At 34.2% G+C, this 19,952-nt stretch overlaps 2 protein-coding genes and 1 long non-coding RNA gene across 8 annotated transcripts in view; 1 reads left to right on the forward strand and 2 right to left on the reverse strand.

The window, feature by feature from the left end:
- The window catches only part of LOC112142871 (BBX high mobility group box domain containing), a 30,001-nt gene extending 29,694 nt beyond the window's left edge, over positions 1 to 307 (reverse strand). For 2 of the 3 annotated variants that reach the window (XM_024266500.1, XM_024266494.1), the window contains exon 1: positions 171 to 307. The gene's annotated coding sequence lies outside the window, so the exon portion shown is untranslated. The remainder of the gene's footprint in view (positions 1 to 170) is intronic. The other variant, XM_024266498.1, reaches the window with a different exon arrangement.
- Positions 223 to 18,199, forward strand: LOC112142872. 2 transcript variants are annotated; one of them, XR_002918654.2, is made up of 3 exons: positions 223 to 357; positions 4,299 to 4,346; positions 15,073 to 18,199. It is a non-coding gene; the product is annotated as an uncharacterized LOC112142872 (long non-coding RNA). The 2 variants fall into 2 exon arrangements; XR_004949022.1 differs by lacking the exon at positions 15,073 to 18,199 and having other exon boundaries at positions 4,299 to 4,460.
- Positions 4,264 to 19,952, reverse strand: part of dlg2 (discs, large homolog 2 (Drosophila)) — a 42,768-nt gene continuing 27,079 nt past the window's right edge. Inside the window, exons 12-22 of one of the 3 annotated variants that reach the window (XM_024266492.2) lie at positions 16,471 to 16,573; positions 16,116 to 16,230; positions 15,026 to 15,202; positions 14,808 to 14,883; positions 11,858 to 11,903; positions 9,741 to 9,791; positions 8,460 to 8,561; positions 5,868 to 6,040; positions 5,298 to 5,407; positions 4,944 to 5,035; positions 4,264 to 4,684 (exon numbers count right to left, since the gene is read on the reverse strand). In XM_024266492.2, coding sequence (XP_024122260.1) covers positions 4,578 to 4,684; positions 4,944 to 5,035; positions 5,298 to 5,407; positions 5,868 to 6,040; positions 8,460 to 8,561; positions 9,741 to 9,791; positions 11,858 to 11,903; positions 14,808 to 14,883; positions 15,026 to 15,202; positions 16,116 to 16,230; positions 16,471 to 16,573 — 1,152 coding nt within the window. In that variant the 3' untranslated portion in view covers positions 4,264 to 4,577. Of the gene's footprint in view, positions 4,685 to 4,943; positions 5,036 to 5,297; positions 5,408 to 5,867; positions 6,041 to 8,459; positions 8,562 to 9,740; positions 9,792 to 11,857; positions 11,904 to 12,264; positions 12,362 to 14,807; positions 14,884 to 15,025; positions 15,203 to 16,115; positions 16,231 to 16,425; positions 16,574 to 19,952 lie in introns of all 3 variants that reach the window. The other 2 variants (XM_024266491.2, XM_024266490.2) reach the window with 2 other exon arrangements.

The following is a 19,952-nucleotide window of genomic DNA, read 5'->3' on the forward strand; positions in this document are numbered from 1 at the left end:
CACCGAACATGCACGAAACTTAACCAACATTAAACTATCGATATAATCCGATGAGATGAATGTTAGACACCTTATCGAGCTAACTTACACTTCCTGGGTGCTTAACGTGTACGCTATTTATAAACGTGACCGAATATTCGGCAGATATAGTTGCCAGCAGTGATACGTACCTGTCCGTGAACGCACCAAACGGGAAGACAATTGTTTAAATCATCTATCTTGGGATATTGTCAACAGTTTTGCAGCACAGTAACAGCGATAAAAACCCATCCCGACCGTGCAATGCTGCCTGTGAGTGGACTTTCCGTTTGATGGACAGTTCAGATTCACCAACGAGAAGCCTCGTTAGATTGCAAGGTGAGGGTCGGAAGTCAGTGCAGTTTACAAACTTTCGAACACAGATATGTTTAGTCTACATATCGTTTTAGAACAATTGCATGCTGGGAAGGTTTTCGTAGATACATTAGAAGCTGACATGCTTATTACATAGGAATACACGTCTGTCAAAATAATATGTCTTTAATTCACATTGTCATAAGATAACTCTAACTTTTATTCTCTGTACTGATGAGTTATTTCCATTGTCTTTAATTCTAGCTACAGGGGCGGAGCTAGAACATTTTATATGGGAGCGGAGGGGGACAAAAAACTTTGGAAGAGTGCCAAATGAAAACTGCCGAATGGAAGGCCATTTACAAAAATAAATGATCAAAAATACTCATACGTAAAACGTTCAATTTAAAAATATTGCATTTGGTGTTTTTCCATTGCGTAAAGACCCACCCAAATGAAAATTGTATTTTTAACATGTTCTTGTAGTATTTTTCTCTTGATTGAGAACATATATAAAATAATTCAAAGGGCCTTTACCATGCAAAATCAACTTTTTAAGCTTCTAAGTGTATTATAATGTTCATTCCTCACTTTAAACACAACCCTAAAGCGATATTCTGATCCACACAAAAGGCTGATCCCAACCCACAAAAGCGAGCGAGTTCTCCCGAGCTGATGTCATGAATGGAGAACAGCCCTATCAGGGAGAGTCTGCACTGCCAGCACCGCCCCCTAGGCTAACACAAATACACAGTTTCTTCACGAAGCTAGAAGTGATCAGATGTTAACTTCGCCAATCAAGCAGTGCTCAGCCACTAGCTTAGCCGCCCAACTAGTGGTGCTCAACAGTTAGCTTCGCTGCTCAACTAGCGGTGATCAGCTGCTAACTTTGCCACTCAGCTAGTGGTAATCAGCCGCTAGCTTTTCTATTTTCTTCTCTCTTTTAAGATAAAAAAACTGTGTTTATGAGTATTTCTTCTTTCAAATTGTAATGGATAAAAAGCAGATGGTCGGTGCAGAATCACTTGAAAAATGTCAAAAATTGATGGAGCTTAGAGCACAAACAAAGAAGCTGTAGTACCTAAAAAGACAAAAATATTCGATATTTGTACCTGTGATTATCAATATGTCTCATTATTCGACCCGAAAAACAAAAGTGAACGTAAAATATTTTACACATTAATAACTTGCGGAATTTTAGGTCTAATGAGTTGTTTTATTTATTTTGTGTTCAGAATTGGAAGCTTTATCATTTGTGGTCACCAGATTTTGTCTCTGGGTCTTAGAAAATTGTGCCTTGTAGTCCCTAAATATTTCTTGCAGTTTCTGTTGCACCACTAATGTTAGTTTGGACTTGTGAGGTGCTATAAGCGAGCTGGAGTGCATGTAAACAATAGGCTGATAGGAAATTAGCAGAGGCTAACTTCCACACCAACATCAACAACTCAGAGGCACATTTCTGATGAGTTTCTGCAGAAATATGTCTTAAAATAGTCAAAGGCTTTTTAGATTTTGTATAAAAAAACAACTGCATAATCATAACTAAAAGACATATGAAAGCAATTTTACAATACAAAAAATATATAATCGAAGTGGGAGTTTAAAGAAGCATGTTTTGATCGTTATTGACTAAGATTATTTCTCAATCTCTCAGAAATACCTGAAGTGTCTCATCTTGAGTTTGAATGAAATGGGAATAAAGAAATAAACATGCTCTACTACAATACTTTTTATTTTCTGTCTCTATTTAAGGCATCCATTATGGAGCTCTTGACAGAGCATCAAAAACTAATCAACTGTTCCCCTAAATTAATCACTTGTGACTGCAAATTAGTCTTTTCTGCATCAAACAAGCATTTTGTGGCAACAAATTAGTATTTTGTAAGCTCAAATAAGCATTTCATGCACACAAAATGCTCATTTGTGGCCAAAAAATACTAAATTGTGCCCCAAAAAAGGCTAATTTATGTCCACAAAATGCTTACAAATGCACACATAATACTAAATTGTGGCCACAAAATAATAACTTGTGTCCACAAGATGCTAATTTGTGCACACGAAATACCAACTTTCTAGCAAATTATACTAATTTGTGCCCATAAATGCTAATTTGTGGCCACACAATCATAAATTGTGCACACAAAATGCAAATATGTGCAGAAAAAATACTAAATTGTGACCATAAAATAATAACCTGTGCCCAAAAATGCTAATTTGTGCATAGAAAATACAGTAATTGTGACCACAAAATACTAATTTTCTTGCACATTATACTAATTTGTGCCCCCAAAATGCTAACTTGTGGCCAAGAAATGCTAGTTTAAGCATAAAAAAATGCAAATTTGTGCCAAAATATACTAATTTCATCCCACAAAAATTCTAATTTTCTTTCAAATTATTCATATTTTTGACTACAAATGATTAATTTGAGGGTACAATTTATTTATTCATTGAATGTCATCTCCAGGACTTTGTAATCCAGATATTTAGTAATCAAATGTATTTATTTTTTAAAAAGCTAATTTTATACCTATATTGTTATTTTAGTATATAGCCTTTTATCCAAATTTTCAACTAGATCACACCCAATTTTAAATGACTGATTTCACATATGTTTTTAAGAACAAATTGATTGCATTTGTTTTTTATTTTGAATAAATGTTAGATTTTTATCTTTGGATTATTTCCAAACTTTATACTTTCAATAAAAAAAATTCAGACGCACTTCTGTTTTAGACTGGCATAGTAGTTATTAACTTTAAATGCATGTTTAAGTCAGCAAAGTTTAATGGAGCACTGTGATTTAGTTGCATTATGTCCACAGTAAGTTGCATTAACAGGTGTTGTAATGTCAAAAACAGTTTGGGTGGAGCATCCCTGGTTTTAGAAGACTTGCCACATGGAAGGGAAGGGCAATGAGCCATCAACTCTCTGACTGAGAGTCTGCAGAACGGTCTCCTGGATTGTGAACCTGCAAGAGACGGCGCTTAAGAGGAATGAAAAATGTTGATGGTTTCACAGTCAGAGGTTCCAAATAATGAAGATCCTGAAGTTCCTTTAGGTTATTGTAGAAAGAATCATGTTGAACAAGTTTAGCAGCAGGATTGACTACACTCTGCACCCAAAACACAATGTGACTTTACCAAGAAGCTTCTTCAACTACATACCAGGGAGAGTCGATGCAGAAGATCCTACAGAAATAAACCTGCACAAGCCTTTTCTTCAAAGATCAGTCATTTAAAATCGTATTTTAAATTTCTTTAATTTTCTTAATATTTGCAAAAATATATTTTTGGGGCAATTAAAAAAAAATAATATTTTGTTTAACAAAAATGCTTTGAGTATTTTATCAAATTAAAATAAAAACAAATCCTAAAAACCCAAACAATTATTTATTATTGCTGAACAATATAATAATAAGCATTCTACATTCAAGTTCATTTTAAAACAAATTAAAATAATATTTTTTATAGTTTTATTATCATCCCAAACATGATTTTCTGTCTGGAAAAAAATACAAGAGATTGACTCAATTTTGATAGTCAACCTTTGACTCTTTCTTCTTGGATTCTGCAAATATGAAGCATGCAATAACACACTAGCTTCAGACGTGGATGACAGATGTTAGAACACTCCTCCTGCCGTTGTGGCTCCGCTTTGGTGTCGTTGGATCTGTGACTTGACATTGTGTGTCCGGCGATGCCTTCTCACTAAAATCTTCCAGGACGGTGCAGCTCCAGCTTCTAAACGTCCCAAAAGTTTCACGTTTGTTGCCTTTCCCTTAATCTGCTTTTATAAGTGTCAAAAAGTTTGATAAAAATGTAAACACTTTAATTCAGGGTTTAAAACGGGAGCTTTTCTTCCCCTGTTTATTTCAAATTTATGGCTGAAACAGCAATGAAAGTTTTTGAGACACAAAAACAAAAGACGTCTTGAAATCAGTTTGTTTTATTTTGTCGTTGCAGCGTGACAGGAGAGAGAAGGTGTTACAGCTGTGGTGCCCATGAACCTCTGTGAGTAAAACCCACACATCTGCAAATTTAGATTCTCTCAACTTTTGATCTTTCTTTCAATCGTCCACGTTGAGTGAAAAACAAAACAACAGCAGAAAAAAATAAAATAAAAAATAACTTATCCTTAGCGAGTATAAATGGAAGACATATCCATTCTTTCTCAGTTCTTATTTTTTATTTACAGCTTATTACTAATTCCAAGCAGTCTTGGTTTCCTTCCAGGAGGGTGAGTCATAGTTTCTCCTTTGCAGGGATCCAAATATAGGGTCCTGAATGTTCGTCTATGACCTGTTTGCATTGGTTATATATGTCCTCTAAGGAGTCTCCTTGAACCATTGCTGGAAAGCAAAAAGGGAGATGCACTTAAAGAGAAACCAGGACTTAGAGGGAATATTTTACCAACCCTGTTGCATTTAGAAGTTAAACAATCCAAGTCTGTCAGAATTTAGTGATAGTTTACACCAATTTGGCCCCACAAAAGTACTTGCACCTACTTACCAGAGAATATTTTTGCTTTGAGATTTGGTTGAAGGGTCAACTCGGAGACACTGAATCCACAAACATTTTTACACATTTGAGCTCCAACTAGCTCCTCACCTGTGAAGAACTCTCCAAACTCCTGCTCCAGTTTCATCGCCCTGTCGAACATCTTCCTCGCTTGTTCCTCGGATAGTCTCTTATTCATGTCTCTGCAAAGGAGGACACAATGCGAGCAGGATTGACATAACCGTACAAATAAGCAGGATCATACCATTATAAAAATATAATTTACTATATATATATGTAACTTTGGCAAATAAGAAGAAAATCCTCGTAATGTGTTTACATTAAGGATGAACTAAGAAGAAACAAATCTATGGACATCTACTAATTAAATAAACTATTACTGAAAGTGGTATGACGTAAAAAAAAAAAAAAACACTTGACATTTAAAACAGAATAAATACTCACAATAATGATTCAACAGATTTTGGTTTTATGAAGATTGCAATCGGGAAGAGCTGCGCTACTTGAAGTCGCTTGATGGCGTTTCCAGAAACATCCAGAATACAGTGTTTACCCTTAAATAAATAAAAAAATTAAACAAATCATTTCTGCATATTTAGAGTGTTATACAGTAATAAGTCAAACCACCGTTTTGCTCTTTATTGAAATGTAAAAAAGCCACAAATCTTGCTTGTTTGTAGGTGACCAAATACTTATTTTCCACCATAATTTTCAAATACATTCTTTAAAAATCAGACAATGTGATTTTCTGTATTATTTTTCATCATTTTGTCTCTCATAGTTGAGGTTTACCTATGGTGAAAATTACAGGCCTCTAATCTTTGTAAGTGGGACAACTTGCACTTTTGGTGGCTGACTGAATACTTTTTGGCCCCTAAATGAAACTCCAATGATGTATAACCTTGATATTTTGTCAGTTGTGTATCCCCTGTAGGTTTGCTGACTTTTTGACCGCAGACACCCGTACAGGTAGTTTGAAATAAGACTTTAAATGTCCCCCATGAAGATTCTCACCCTTTCAGCCACATATTTCACAGACTGGACACTTGTTCCATACAGATTTTCATTGTACTGTCCCGCCTCGATGAACTTGTGCTCTTGGATGTCTCTCTCCATTTGCTCTCTGGATGTCACGAAGTGGTAGTCCCGCCCGTCGACCTCGCCGTCCCTCCTCTGCCTCGTTGTATCTTTGGGGTAAAGAAAAGCCATCTCACAGAAATACCTGAGCTTAACAAAACACTAACGAAAGCAAGCAAAAAAAAAAAAAACCTGAAAGATCTAAAGGGCAGCAGAAAGAGCTAAACTGACTCTATTGAAGAGGATGAAAGCTTTATTTTTGCCAAAGCAGGCTACCAAATCTGGATCTTATAATTAACTGATCCATCTAAAGTAATTGAAAGGCCAACTACCTGTATGATAAAAACCCAGTATAGCAGCTATGGCACCAAAACCATCAGGGCACTAAGATGCAAATACCAAACTGAGGCCAGCTACTCTAAAAAGCTGGCAAGTGAGTAAACTGCAGCCTCTGAATCCCATTATTTAAAATGCAAGGACAAATGTTTGAAAGCTTGACAAATGATCATAATATAAAGAAGATTTTTAGAGGGGTTTTCAAATAACAACCTAACTTCACAGTTCTATTATTTACAAGAATCACTGTCAAAAAGTAAAAATCTGCGACAGTTATGTTTCCAAGTAGTAGTTGCTGAGCTCCAACTTCTGTGAAACGACCTCGTTTCAATAAAACATTTAGAAACAAAGATGTCAGAAAATCAGCAGACAGGACAGCACTAGGCAACACTTCTAAGTGTCTCAGCTGTACTGCTTAGCAGATGATTCACCGTAACTAATTGGGTTTTCTAAATAATAATAATAATAATAATAATGCCACGCAGCAGTGGAAGCAGTTTATTTTTCTTGAAGGTTTTATTTGCTCCCACTGCTTCATGAAAATCAGCTTTCTGAACAAAATTCAGTATAAAGATGTGTTTGTTCATAAAAAAGGATGTTTTTAAACTGGATTTAAACATATGTGGCAGTAGTGTCAGTCTTTGTTCTTCTCCTTCTTATACTGGGACTAAACTGCTACCATTTAGTGCACAGTTCACTCCAGTTACTGTTGGCTGTTCTCTTTTAATAATATTAAAATCAAAACTCAACCCGAAGTGAATATAAACCATTAAAATGTGGCTGCCGCTGCTGATGGGAAAGCCTTTCTGCCATTTCCCAGGATTTCCCTGTTTCCTAAATAAAATATGAATATCAGTGTTGAAAAGAGTAAAACCAAAAGTGCAACATTTCTTACATTTTGCAGACAAAGATAAGTCGGCAAAAATTTCCAGACCACCTCAAGGACAAAAATGCCAAATTGGTGGATAAATATCTATTTTTTTACAATTAATAAAAGACAGAAGACCTAAGAAAATATAATTTGACTTGAAGAACTGTCTTTTTTTCTTTCAAACCAACATTTTTACAATTTAATTCAATAAAATGTATTTATATAGTCCAATATCACAAAAACAATTGCCTCATTGGGCTTCCTGACGGTAATTTTACAGATGCAGAAGGTCGATCCTAAAATATAAACAATAGCTAATTGCTAAAATAAACAACTAAATTAAACTTCATGTTAAAATTTCATGTTAAAATAGAACTATTTTTGCTTCTTTTTTAATTCTTCTTGTGAAATGGGCCAAATAATTTCAACCATAACTCAATCTAAATTAAATTCCTTTAGTTATACATTCCTTAAAATATTTAAAGATATTATGATATAACTTTGAACACTTCCTATAAGCTCAGAAAAAAATACTTTTTCCTAGAATCATACTTGTGACCCTCACAATAACAAAACCTAAACAACTGAACTTACATAAAAATATTAATAGAATAGAAAATGATTCATGGGATAAATTCAGGAAAAGATGTTGAATTTGTTTAGCTGCTCACTTACCTTGATAATCTGAACTGTTAGCAGCTTTAAAAGGTTTAGGAAGTGAAATAACATAAAAGAAAATTAAAACATGCTCACAAAAAGTGAATGTAGACTGGTTTATTAATTAAAAAAAATGATTTTTTTTACTTTTGTGTTAAGCTGTCATGAATGATGTTTTCATTTAAATATTGTTTGTGCTGCAAAATTGAAGAACTTCAATCATCAATAAATCACTTCTGATTGATCATTTTTTCAACACATTTCCTGATTCTAGAACTTTACGGTACATTTCATGTTAGAACCTTCTTTTCCATGTGTCCTTTATAGACAAAGGGAATTAGGCTAACTAATGATAAGTGAGACAATTTAGAAATATTTTAAATAAAAAAACCTTAAGTTTAAATTTTGTACGACAATTTGTTTTTACGTTTGTTAACTGGGGTAAAGGGACTCTTCTGTGGTGAAAAGATCAATAAAAACAGAACCAAGATTTAAAACAATAATAGTCTAAATTTTGTATTTTTGTACTTTATTTAAATGTTCAATAGATTGAAACATTTGCCGCTCTTTTATCAGGGCAGCATTAGCAATAACCAAATAATAGATAGGGTTTTTGGACAAGCAGTTTTGGTCTTTTCAGCAAACTTTGGAACTTTGGTACTTACGCGGAACACAAGAACCGAACTTGTCTGGGAACTCTGAGATCAGATCTTCATTGATCCTGTCCTTCATTGGTCCAAGGATTATGACTGGTCTGGCATAATCAACTGTCAACAAAAGGATCAATATTAGCACATCTTCTCAATTATTTACGCTTTCCCACCAGAAATATAACACATTTTTGGAAAGAAAAGTATTCAAAAAATTCTGCTCAGATCAAAAAATGGATTTGGAAAATCTGCCAACATAGTTTTGAAATATACAATTTAATTATATTATAAAATCCATCTCGATAAGTTTGGATACGTACCAATTTTTTTTTTTTTTAACTAAAAAAGAAATAAATATTTACTTGTTCAGATACTTAACACAATCAGACATGGACTATTGGTATAAAATATAGACATTTAACATTTCTAATAACAAAAAACAACAACTGGGTTAAAACCAAGATTTCTGGGATTTATTGTTGATGAGAATTTAAAATAAAAGTAACATATTGTTTATATAAAACAAAAAATAAGTAAAAAATCTTGCAATTTTTAACAAAACTAAATATTTGTTAAATTACAAAGCTATGAATATTCTGTATTTCTCCTTGATTTTACCATATTTTTCATATTGTTTGGAAGTCTGGATAATTCTTATGAGTCGAACCTAGAACATTCAATTATTCTGCAAAAAAAAATCATTACGTATAATACATTTGACTTCCTACAATGAGTACACCTCTAAACTATGTTTTAAGTCAAGAATACTGAAGTTTAAAGATTTATGTTCTCTGCAGACACTGCTGGTAATGTTTAAAACCCAAAATGTTAAGTTACCACGTAGTTTACAGAATATTTTTGTCATAAATCAAGGAAATAGTGGAAGAAATTTTGACTTTACCTAAAGTAAAAACTACATTTAAACAAACGACTATTTCGACTATTATTATTTACTGGTGTTAAAAAATGGAATGCGTTGGATAATGAGCTGAAAAAGGGTTTAAGTTTTAAGTTTAAATGTAAAAACAAAATGATTGATTTGTATGCAGTATGACGTAAATATTGTGTTCCTGTTTGTATTGTTTTTATTACGGGTTTTCCTTTTGTGTTTGTTTTGATTACTTATTTAGTCATATGTTTGTATTATTTGTAATAAAAAGAGTGAGGTAGAGATTTATAAGACTTTGTCCTCATCCTACTCCTGTTCTTCCTTAGGAGATTGTATGTATTGTACATTCCAACTAAAAAAAAATACAATATTTTTTTTAAAAAAGGAGTAAAGAAACACAGACTTACTTTCTTGTCGCAGCACAGCTTCATACGACAGAATCACCTCATCTCTACTTCCTAAGAATAAACAGATTCATAAATGTAAGAACACCGACACTCTGTTTAACAAAAGAAAACAAAAAACACACAAACAAAATGACATGCCAACATAGGAATTTGCTTTTCGTTTGCCACCCTGAGGTAAAGCTGCAGCTATAAATTCAAATAAATGACACAAACTGAATCTTTTTCTTCCTTGTTGCATTTCAAAAAGTTCAAAAATAAAATATAATATAATATAAAAATCAGGATTTAAATGTAAAGAGCATAAAAAAAAAAACATTTTAAAAACAGGCTTAACTAAACACAACTAGTTTACTTATAATAGTTTGAGTTAGAAACGCCTAAAAACTGAAACCACATCTGAACTGTGTGTTAATAAATCAAAAATGTAACATGCATCCATGTTTGCATCATTATGAAGATAAGTGACATTTATTTAACTTGACATGCAGACAGGCAAACATTTCAGGTGATGATGCATCATGCAAACACTCAATCCGTCTGATCTAAGAGTGAAGGTCCATCCCAGCAGAACACCCCGGTCCATAATCTGCATGCTCATGCAGGTGTGTGGAGCTCCTGTTTGACATCATGGTGGTTTTGTCACGTCGCTGTCCAACATCCAGAACATGCAAACTGTGATACTAACACGTCTATAAAATACTACAGTACAGAAAACATTTTCCAGCAGCAGCTTTAGACAACAACTTTCTTTAAGTTTGCTAAGTTTTCTTTGGACAATAAATCCAATGTATCTAGTGTAACTACCCAGAAGAAGTTGACCAAATGAAAAACAGTAAAACAAACAGTAAAACTCACTTTCTTTCCTTTTTCACCCATTTTAACCATGTAGATGGAGCTCTATCACATTTGTTGATGCGTTAGCAGATATAGCTGACTTCCTGTCTGTATTTTATGACATTTTTTATTTCCTTCCATCTTCAAAACAAGACGAAGAGTGCAGAGCTCTGACCAGAACATGCCAGGTTCAGTTCCCGGCCTGCCCGTCCATATGTCAAACCCAAATTGCTCCTGGTGTTCACAGGTTTGGCACCGGTGTGATGCCATCAGTGTGTGAATGTGTGTGTGTGCACTTTGGGCCTTCATGGAGGAGAGAAAAGCTGAATAAAAGTATACTGGTACACTGTTTGAGCAAATGACTGTAAATTATAAACGCAGGTCGGCTAGATCCTGTGAGGTTCTGTGGCCCACTTACGGGAAAAACTCAGACTTAGCAGCTAAAATGTACTATTTTCAATTTAAATCAAATAAAAAAAGATTTTTAGCTGGAGAAACACCCTATTGAATACCAATATGTTACTAATTAAACAACATTTTGACTAACACCCTAATTCTATGTTTTCTTTTATTTTATTCACCTTTATTTAACCCGATTATTTCCATAAATATGAAGAACCTCTTGGCCAAGAGGCAGCCACACTTGTTAAAACTTTTTAACTTTTAAAAATGCGTCTGCTTTTTAGGCACGTTAAAACATTAGGATATTGAAACATAATCAAAATATGAAAACACCGACTCATAAAAGTTGCAAAATCTGTGACCAAGAGAGACAATCACAATCTTTTCTGGAATTCCTTGTTATTTCAAGCTTGGCCTTGAAGACATTTAATGATGGTTAGTTTGGTTAGTCTCAAGTACATTGTATCGATGATATTACATTTTTCCTTTATAGCAGGGAATTTTCTTTGCTTTAATAGTTATGACTGCCTCTCTTGGGGATTTTCATGTTTTTAGTTTTTGGGCAAAAACAACTTCTTGTACCAGCAAAAGTCAAAACTACCTTTTTTGATCAAGAATGAAACTCAAATTTACCAACATAAACTATTTCTATAACTAAGGATTATAGTTTTAAGCAACTTATCGAGTTACAACAATCCAAAGAAACTTAACCTTTAACCATCAAAAACATCATGCTCTTAAAAACTGAGTTTAAGGAGTATAATTTGTTATCTTACAAGCAAGAAGCAACATCCAGCTACCGCAACATGCACTAAGGCAGGCAGTGGAGACAAGTTCAGAAAAGAAGTGTGCCACATTGGCTACAGTGTGCACAAACTTACTGGAAATCTTTGTCCCATACCCATCATCACCTATCCCCAGGATGTCCTATCGGCCCAGCCACATGAGCCGGATGAGACAGGAAAAATAAAAAGGAAGGGAAACAGCCGCAACATAAGCAAAAAGACAGAGTCCACAAACACTTCCCTGTCATGTTAGTGAGCAGCCAGCAGGGGGAGCCAAATACAACAGGATTTACAGATCAACTCTGGAATAAATCTGAATGTTAACCAACAGGAAAGGTATCACAAAGATGAGGAGATGAGTTACACTGAACTGAGGATACCCCTTTCTCCCAAATAAAAACCTCAGGAAAGGATGACAACAGGAAGCAGGATGCTTCAAACGCTGCCGTTGGCTCACCGGCTCCACGCGTGACCCAGACGGTTCTGTCTGCGAGCATACTTACGTTGTGAATCACTGGCATCCTGCTCGTCCTCTTTGTTCTTGTAGAATGGGAACTTTCGTGTGAAGATGAAACTCTTTTTATGCGTGTCAGTGAATGACTGTGAAGGCAGAGAAAGCATGGCGCAAACAGGCATATCTGTCAAGTTCATGCAGCAAAGTAAGGACTTGCAAAAAGTGGGGCATCAAGAAGTTTTTCAACTTTCTTTTTTAAATGATTTTTGTGAACTATACTGAAAGTCAACGCAAATGTTCTAATTTGCTTTTGACGATGTAAAACCAAATTTACCAGGAAGCCACCCTTTCTTTAATATTTGCTCACGTTCAAAAAATATGATTTTTTGAACGTGAGCAAATATTACTGTAATAATTTGGCTTAATTGATTATCTTTTGTGTACTTCTTGATGTGTCACAGTTGCATTTTACAGAATGATAGGAATATCACTAAATTTTCATTTGTTGAAATTAGAAAAACTAAAAAACTTAATGTGAGACAAATAAAACAAATTTAAACTTAAATTAAATGAGTTAAACTGTAAATGGGTCATCATTAATTTCATTTCATTATTTTATTGCTTTCCTTTAATGAAGAAAAAACTACATTTGTTGGAGCTCATTAAATATGAAACATACTTTGCCTGTTATTTGTTCTATAGAAAATGTGTTTTCCTACAGAAGTATTAGACCAAACAGTCTCATGTGGAGAAGTTAAATCTAGATTTAAAAACACGGTTCAGATCATGTCATGTCTACATTGACAAACTCCTCCTAAAAACTGGCACACAATGATAAAATATTTTTATTGAACACCATACTTGAATTTGTATCCGGTTGTATTGTGATCTGCTGTCAAGGCTAACAACTCTTGCTAACAAAAAGGATGGATTGATGCACATAGTTCTTAATTGTACACAAATAAAGATTGAATAATTAACACTTTATACTAGTTCCTGGTTAGAAACTTTTATCGTTAATTTCTAGCTGCTAGCTTGTTTCATCTTCATGTAGCTCCATCTATGAGCTAAAATTAAGCTAGCTGATAAATGTTACTCTAGCTAGCTTTAAGCTAGCAGCTAAATAGTTTAAATGTATATACAGTAGTAGCTACAGTGTGAAAGCTGCAGTTCTAAAAATAAAAAAAATATATAGTTAAATATGTATCTAATATGTAACAATATTTTTTCAGTCCCATTAATTAGCATGGTGAGTTTATGTAGTTGAGAAAGTATTAAGGGTTTTTTTGCCGCTATTAATAAATATTACCGGTAATAAAAACTTGTGCTTATCAACAATTTTTGTTTTTGTTTTTTTTATATTGGTAGTAATTTATACAGTTATGGCCAGAAGTTTTGAGAATAACACAACTATTAATCTTTCTAAAGCCTGTAGTCTCATGGAAATTTATACATACTCCAGAATGTTATGGGGAGTGATCCACTCAACTGCAATTATTTGTCCCTATTTGCCTTGAAAATGAACTTTATCACTGAAACCACATTTCCACTGCATTTTAGCCCGTTCACAAAAGGACCAGCTAACATAATTCTCAATAAAAGCTTTTGGTACTTGTCAAATGCTTCTAATTTTATGTCATTATACCATAGGAACATCTGGCAAACACCCAAAAACCCTGAAGGAACAGACCTTGTGGAAATGTAATATTTGTGTCATTCTCAAAACTTTTGGCCATGACTGTAGCTAAAGGTGTAACAAAAATACAGACTTTTAAACATTTGTACATTGACACTAATGGATAAATGAAAAATATTCAACTTCCTAGCACCACTAGGTGGCAGTAGACTTTGTGACTGTAAGAAAAGCAAATCCAGTCAGACATAACTCCCATGTAAAATAGCATTAGGTCATCGGCGTACAGGTCTTTCACATCTTTTTTTGTTTGTTATTGACATATTTTATAACAGGACTTCCAAATTCTGATGTTTGAGATCTACTAGCACCTTTCTGGTTTTTCAGTGTTCTGCTTTCTGCTGATTTCCTGTCTGATTGACTCAACAAACCTGATCCAGGTAACCAGCAGCAAGTGTGATGTTTTGAGAGATCATGACCTAGAGGTCAGTTGAGCTTCAGGGACTTAAAATAGTTTTCTCACATTTAACTGCTATGCAAGTGAATCTCAACACTAATTTTTAGTTTTCTCTATTTCAACAGATTTTTTTTACTGGTATTCCCATCATTCCATTGGCTGAAAACAATTTCAAGTAAAAGCAAAATGAGGTGGGAGTTTATCAAGGGTCATGCTACGGGAAAAGCAACATAAAATAACTGAATCGGAATGAAAACAAAAAACAAGCAGTGATGGAACTTGAAATGAGGACATCAGGTTAAGATGTTTTCAGATTTCATTTTAATCCTGTAGATTGGAAGAGGAAATAGTCCCTTCATGATGTCACACACACAAACAGGCTAATTTATATTTTTGGGGGAAAATCTTCCAGAGAGAGTAATAAATGACAGACAAATTAAAAAAATTAAAGGAAGAATGTTGGATTAGGAAATACATTTCCACATAGCAGTAATGCACTTACCCCTCTTGAATCAGAAGACCCGAGTTTTGCATTGAATTTCACAGTTTTAAGGCGTGCACGGTCTTTCCTTTCCACCCTACAAAGACATATATCAATCATTTTTAGTTTAAAGGAAGCCAACTAATGTATATCACTGAGCACAACTTACTTTCAGCGTTCAAATCTAGTCAAAATTCTATTCTTCTGTTGTCAAAAAGGGATGATAATCGGACACTTACCGTCTCTTACTAGGGATGACGCCCATTTCCTCACTGTCTCCATGCAGGGTGACACGGCGGGCCTGCCACCACTCATCATCGGCGGCGTTGATGACATGGAGGATGTCTCCGTACCTGAAGCTGAGCCCTTGGCTGGGGAGCCCACTGTCCTTCGCCTTTTCATAGTCAAACAGTGCTCTAAAAAGAGGAAAATTCAAATCATTGTGTTGCAAAACCTAAATAAGAGAAAACCAGAGTACGCCTGGATATCACTTAATTTCCTTACAGATTTCATGTAGTTATAACAGATTCTAAAAGGTGAAAGGAATAAGAAAAAATGTTTACATTTCCAACTTCATCGATTAGTCATTAAATGTCCACAATATATAATTTCTTAAAGTAGAATTTCATTATAGACTAAAGATCCAAAGGTCAACACCCATAAAAAAAACATTAAAATACAGAATAATTAAATTACAAGTAAAATATAAACTATAAACTTAAAACTTTAAGTGACAACCTAAGTATAAATTAAGTTGGGAACATTTTCAGAAAATTAACTTATTTGGCTTTTTAAGTCATTCCTTAAAAACACAGTATAAAATATATTTAACACCAGTCTTTACATTTTTGTGATTACTGTAACAGCTTCTGCTATTAAAATAATTTTCAAACTTTATTTGACTTTTTAAGCATACTTCCAGAAACTAGTGACCTGCTGGAGCTGTAAGGCTTCAAACAGGAAGTTCAATTTCTCTTTTTACAATTTTAGACCCACACATGGATACATGCAAACATCTGAGTTGCAGAAATATTTCTTTTAAGTTATTCTTTAAGAAAAGATGAAGTCAGACTACTTTTCTGATTTTTTATTTAAAGAAAAACAGCTTGTCTTATTTGCGACTCACAGCAAATGTTAATTTACTGTTGTATCAAAATTTGTCACAGGAAATTCTGTTTTCCTTCTTAAAGCTGGAGATAATTTTACTTTATCTTCACAACTGATAGAAAAGTGCTTTCAAAATAAAATTACAGTGTCCTTAGGCCTTAATTTCTTTCCTCAATTTTAGAAATGAGCTTATACTCAAACTTGAATTCAAATAAAACAAACCTGACATAGAGAGACTTCTTCTGATTGGTTCGAAGAGATCCTGAACCAGAGCTCATGCTGTGGTTCATCATCTGCTCCCTGAGGTCATGAATTTTGGCCTCAAAGCGACTGTATTCTGAAAGAGAAAATGAGAAGAAAAAGCGACATTTGATGTAGTTGATTAAAAATTTCTTTCAAAGTCAGAAGCAAAAAAAGTTAATAGAAATATAAAAAATCCTACATTGCTGAGTCAATGTGATAACGATTTATAGGGTTTAATTCTATAATTAAATATATATTTTTTAATGAATTCCAGAGAATTTTCCTGTACCTGGTAGCAGCTCTGTTTTTATCCCGTATATCTGTGGCGACGTACCTTCTGGTCTGTACTGGGCAAAGATGGTGACCACTTGCCCCGCCCCTTTCAGTGCCGCCGCTGCCTGTTCATGTGTGGCTCCTCTGAGGTCGATGCCATTCACCTGTTTCAAAAACAAATTCATATATTTTGTGTCTACTCGTTAGTCGCAGGAGTTGCATTGTAAAAATATCCTGCGATGGGTGGAATCTACAAAGTAGAATTACAGATGTTTTAAGACTGTTAAACTCCAATCTACACACTTGATACACTTTTCTTAGACAAACATGAATATTTTCAAACTTTTCTGCCTTTTTCTAAACTCATGAAGCTCAAACCTTTCATACAAAAATAAGTCCAGTATTATAGAATGAAAAAAGATCTGATATCAAATATTTACAGTTGTACTCAGAAGTTTAGTTAATTGTAAAGCATTTCATTCTTCTGGTCAGAAAACATCAGGTTATTTTAAATTCTCTGGCTGATTTGCTTGAACTGGCCATTGAGATCTCCCCTGAGTGTCTCAATAATCTTGAGGTCAGGAGACTGAGACGACCAATCCTGAATCTTCACCTTATTCTGGTTTAACCAATGACAGGTGGACTTTGCCTTGTGTTTTGGATTGTTGTCATGTTGAAATGTCCAAGTGCGTCCCATGTGCAGCCTCCAAGCTGAAGAGTGCATGTTTTCCTCCAGTATCTTCTGATAATGTGCTGCATTCATCTTGCCATCAATTTTGACTAAATTTGTAGCTCATACATCCCCAAACCATTAGCGATCCGCCTCCGTGTTTCACTGTAGGAGTAGTTTTGTTTTCATCACAGGCCTTGTTGACTCCTCTCCAAATGTAGCATTTATAGCTGTAGCTAAAAAGTTCAATCTCTGTCACATCACTCCTAATGACTTTGGTCCAGAAGTTTGGAGGTTTGTCTCTGTGCTGTTTGGAGTATTGGAAGCAAACTAGTTTGTGGCTTTTATGCAAAAAAAGTCTTTCTTCTGGCGACATTTTTCTTCAGATGCCTCATTATTGTACATCTTCCACACTACCGTTTTTCATTCCTGAACCACAACTGAAGTTATTAGCAGGTTTTTTCTTTGAATCCCTGACAAATTTTCTGGCAAAAATTGTTGTAACTGTGGTTTGGTTTCAACAGAACCCCTCATTTTCCACTTCTTGATCAAAGTTTGAACACTGCTCGATGGCATGGAAATCTTCTTATATCCCTTTCCTGTTTTGTACAGTTCAGTTACCCTTTCCCGTAGATCTTATGACAGCTCTTTAGATTTTCCCATGACTCAGGATCCAGAAATGTCACTGGATGAAGGATGCAATGGTCTGTTGGGAGTCCAGAAACTCCTAAACCTGTTGTGCACACACATTGATTACAGGCAAACGAGTCACAGGTCAGGACGGTTACCTTAAGCTGTCATTCAAACCCTTTTGCATCTTTGTTGTCCTTATGACCATAATTTCTTCCAGGGTATGTAAACTTCTCCCCCCTTGTGCTCTCTTATGGGGTCCAGATGACCCCACATTTACATTGATGTGTGACCCCTCCCATGACAAAGGTGTACAAGATTTAATGTCTCTCACGGACACTAATGAAGTTAAAAAATCCTTGGAAAAAAAAAAGTTCAGATGTGACAAACTGAATGTTTTCTGTACAGGAAACACAGTATGGAGATTGATTCATAAGGTCAACAACCAACTGTAGAAAAAAAGAAGCAACATTGCACTAAAAAAGAAAAATATATGAAACTGCATAAGGTGAACTGCAATGCCTAATTTTTTAGAGTACTCCCTCCTTGAATCTACTTTTAAGAGAAATATGGAGCTAGGATTCATATGCACATACCTCAAATTCTAACCTGTAGAGGACCAATCAGTTTTAAGAGAGAGCAAATTCCACATATTTTCTTGTGATGTATTAGTCTTTGAAAGACCTCCACACTGTATTATAATAACTTTCGTTTGTTCCACAACTCTTGCAGAAACGTGGAGAATGAGGAACAAAAGGAGCTTAAAGACTGACTTAAGTGTGACACTGAGAAGTCAACAAAATATATTTAATAAAGTGGAAATAAATTGAGCCTGAACATCAAAACAGCCATTTTAGTATTCATTAATGGGATATTGTGAGGTTTCTTTAACATTTCAGTTTAAAATTGTTACAATTTTATGTTTTCAGATATTTATCTTTTAAATGCACTGCATTAAATACAAATAAACATGAATAAATTGACATATTTTGCTATATATTTTGTGTAGGCATAAGGTTTAGAATACTTGCTGCATTTATTATCAACTAATTGCTGATTTTCTTAATTTAAATAATTTTCTTTCACACTTTCACACTTCCTTAACTCTTGTAGTGTTATTCATTTTATTTAATTTACAATTCTAATTAAATCTTATTTTAATTACCACATAGTTTCAACAAAAATGTCAATAGAAAAATATCAATTTTGGAATTTCTTTTACTTTAATGACACAAATTTTTGGAAATAAAGTTGTTTTGATCTGACTTTAGTAATAATTGTAGAATGAAGTAAAGAAAAGCAGCAGCAAATGTGACGGATACCACCCTGCTACAGCAGGCACAGACACAAGTGCACATGCGCAGTATGGGGGGGGGCTGAGAAGTTATTGTTAGACTTCAAAACCAGGTCGCCATGGAAATGATAATTACTTTCTTTAATTTAGGTGGATTAAGAAGCTGATTGGGCACAAATTAAAATCAAGGACAAGACGAGGGTTACAAAGAGATCTGTTCTGGATTTAAAATGTGAATTTTAAAGAGAAAATGTAGGTAAACAATTAGACCGAAAAATGATTTAATTTAATTATTAGTAATATTTAAATGTATACGATTAAACGCTAACAGAGCTGCTGTTCAGTCTATCAACGTGAAGAAAACTATAAAAAAAATAACATAAAAAAACCCTTAAAAATAAGAATTCAATTATAACCTCACGTTGAAACATTCTTTATGTTAATCAATTTTCAGTTTGATTGATCAGTCCTTCTGAGCTTCACATTTATTTTTCATTCTTTCGTTTATTCTCCTTCACAGACGCACAGATTCCAGTTGACAGTTTGACCTGCTTTGACCAGAAAAAAGTTACAATTTTAAGTGGAACAAATAGAAAAAGAAAAGAGAAAGCCTCATATCTGTAGACACATATATTTTAGTCATATTGGTAAAGAAAAGAATAGCAGATCTTACTTAACAACAGAGACATGCAAGGATAACGTTTACCTTTATAAACACCCAGATTTTTTCCTAAATTAAGTGTTTTTCGATCAATAATAGCAATAACTTCTTTACTTGTAGGAAAAGATGACAAAACGTATCAGATTTAGAGTTGCTCTTTTATTATATGGATATATGTGTTATGTGATAATTATGAAGAAAGATGGAACTTAGAATTCCACATCAATTATCCATTTGTCTATTTAGGACATCTTTGGTACAATAATTACTTCATTTATATTGACTTTT

This window comes from Oryzias melastigma, linkage group LG14, assembly GCF_002922805.2.
Source record: "Oryzias melastigma strain HK-1 linkage group LG14, ASM292280v2, whole genome shotgun sequence".
NCBI classification, from domain to species: Eukaryota; Metazoa; Chordata; class Actinopteri; order Beloniformes; family Adrianichthyidae; genus Oryzias; species Oryzias melastigma.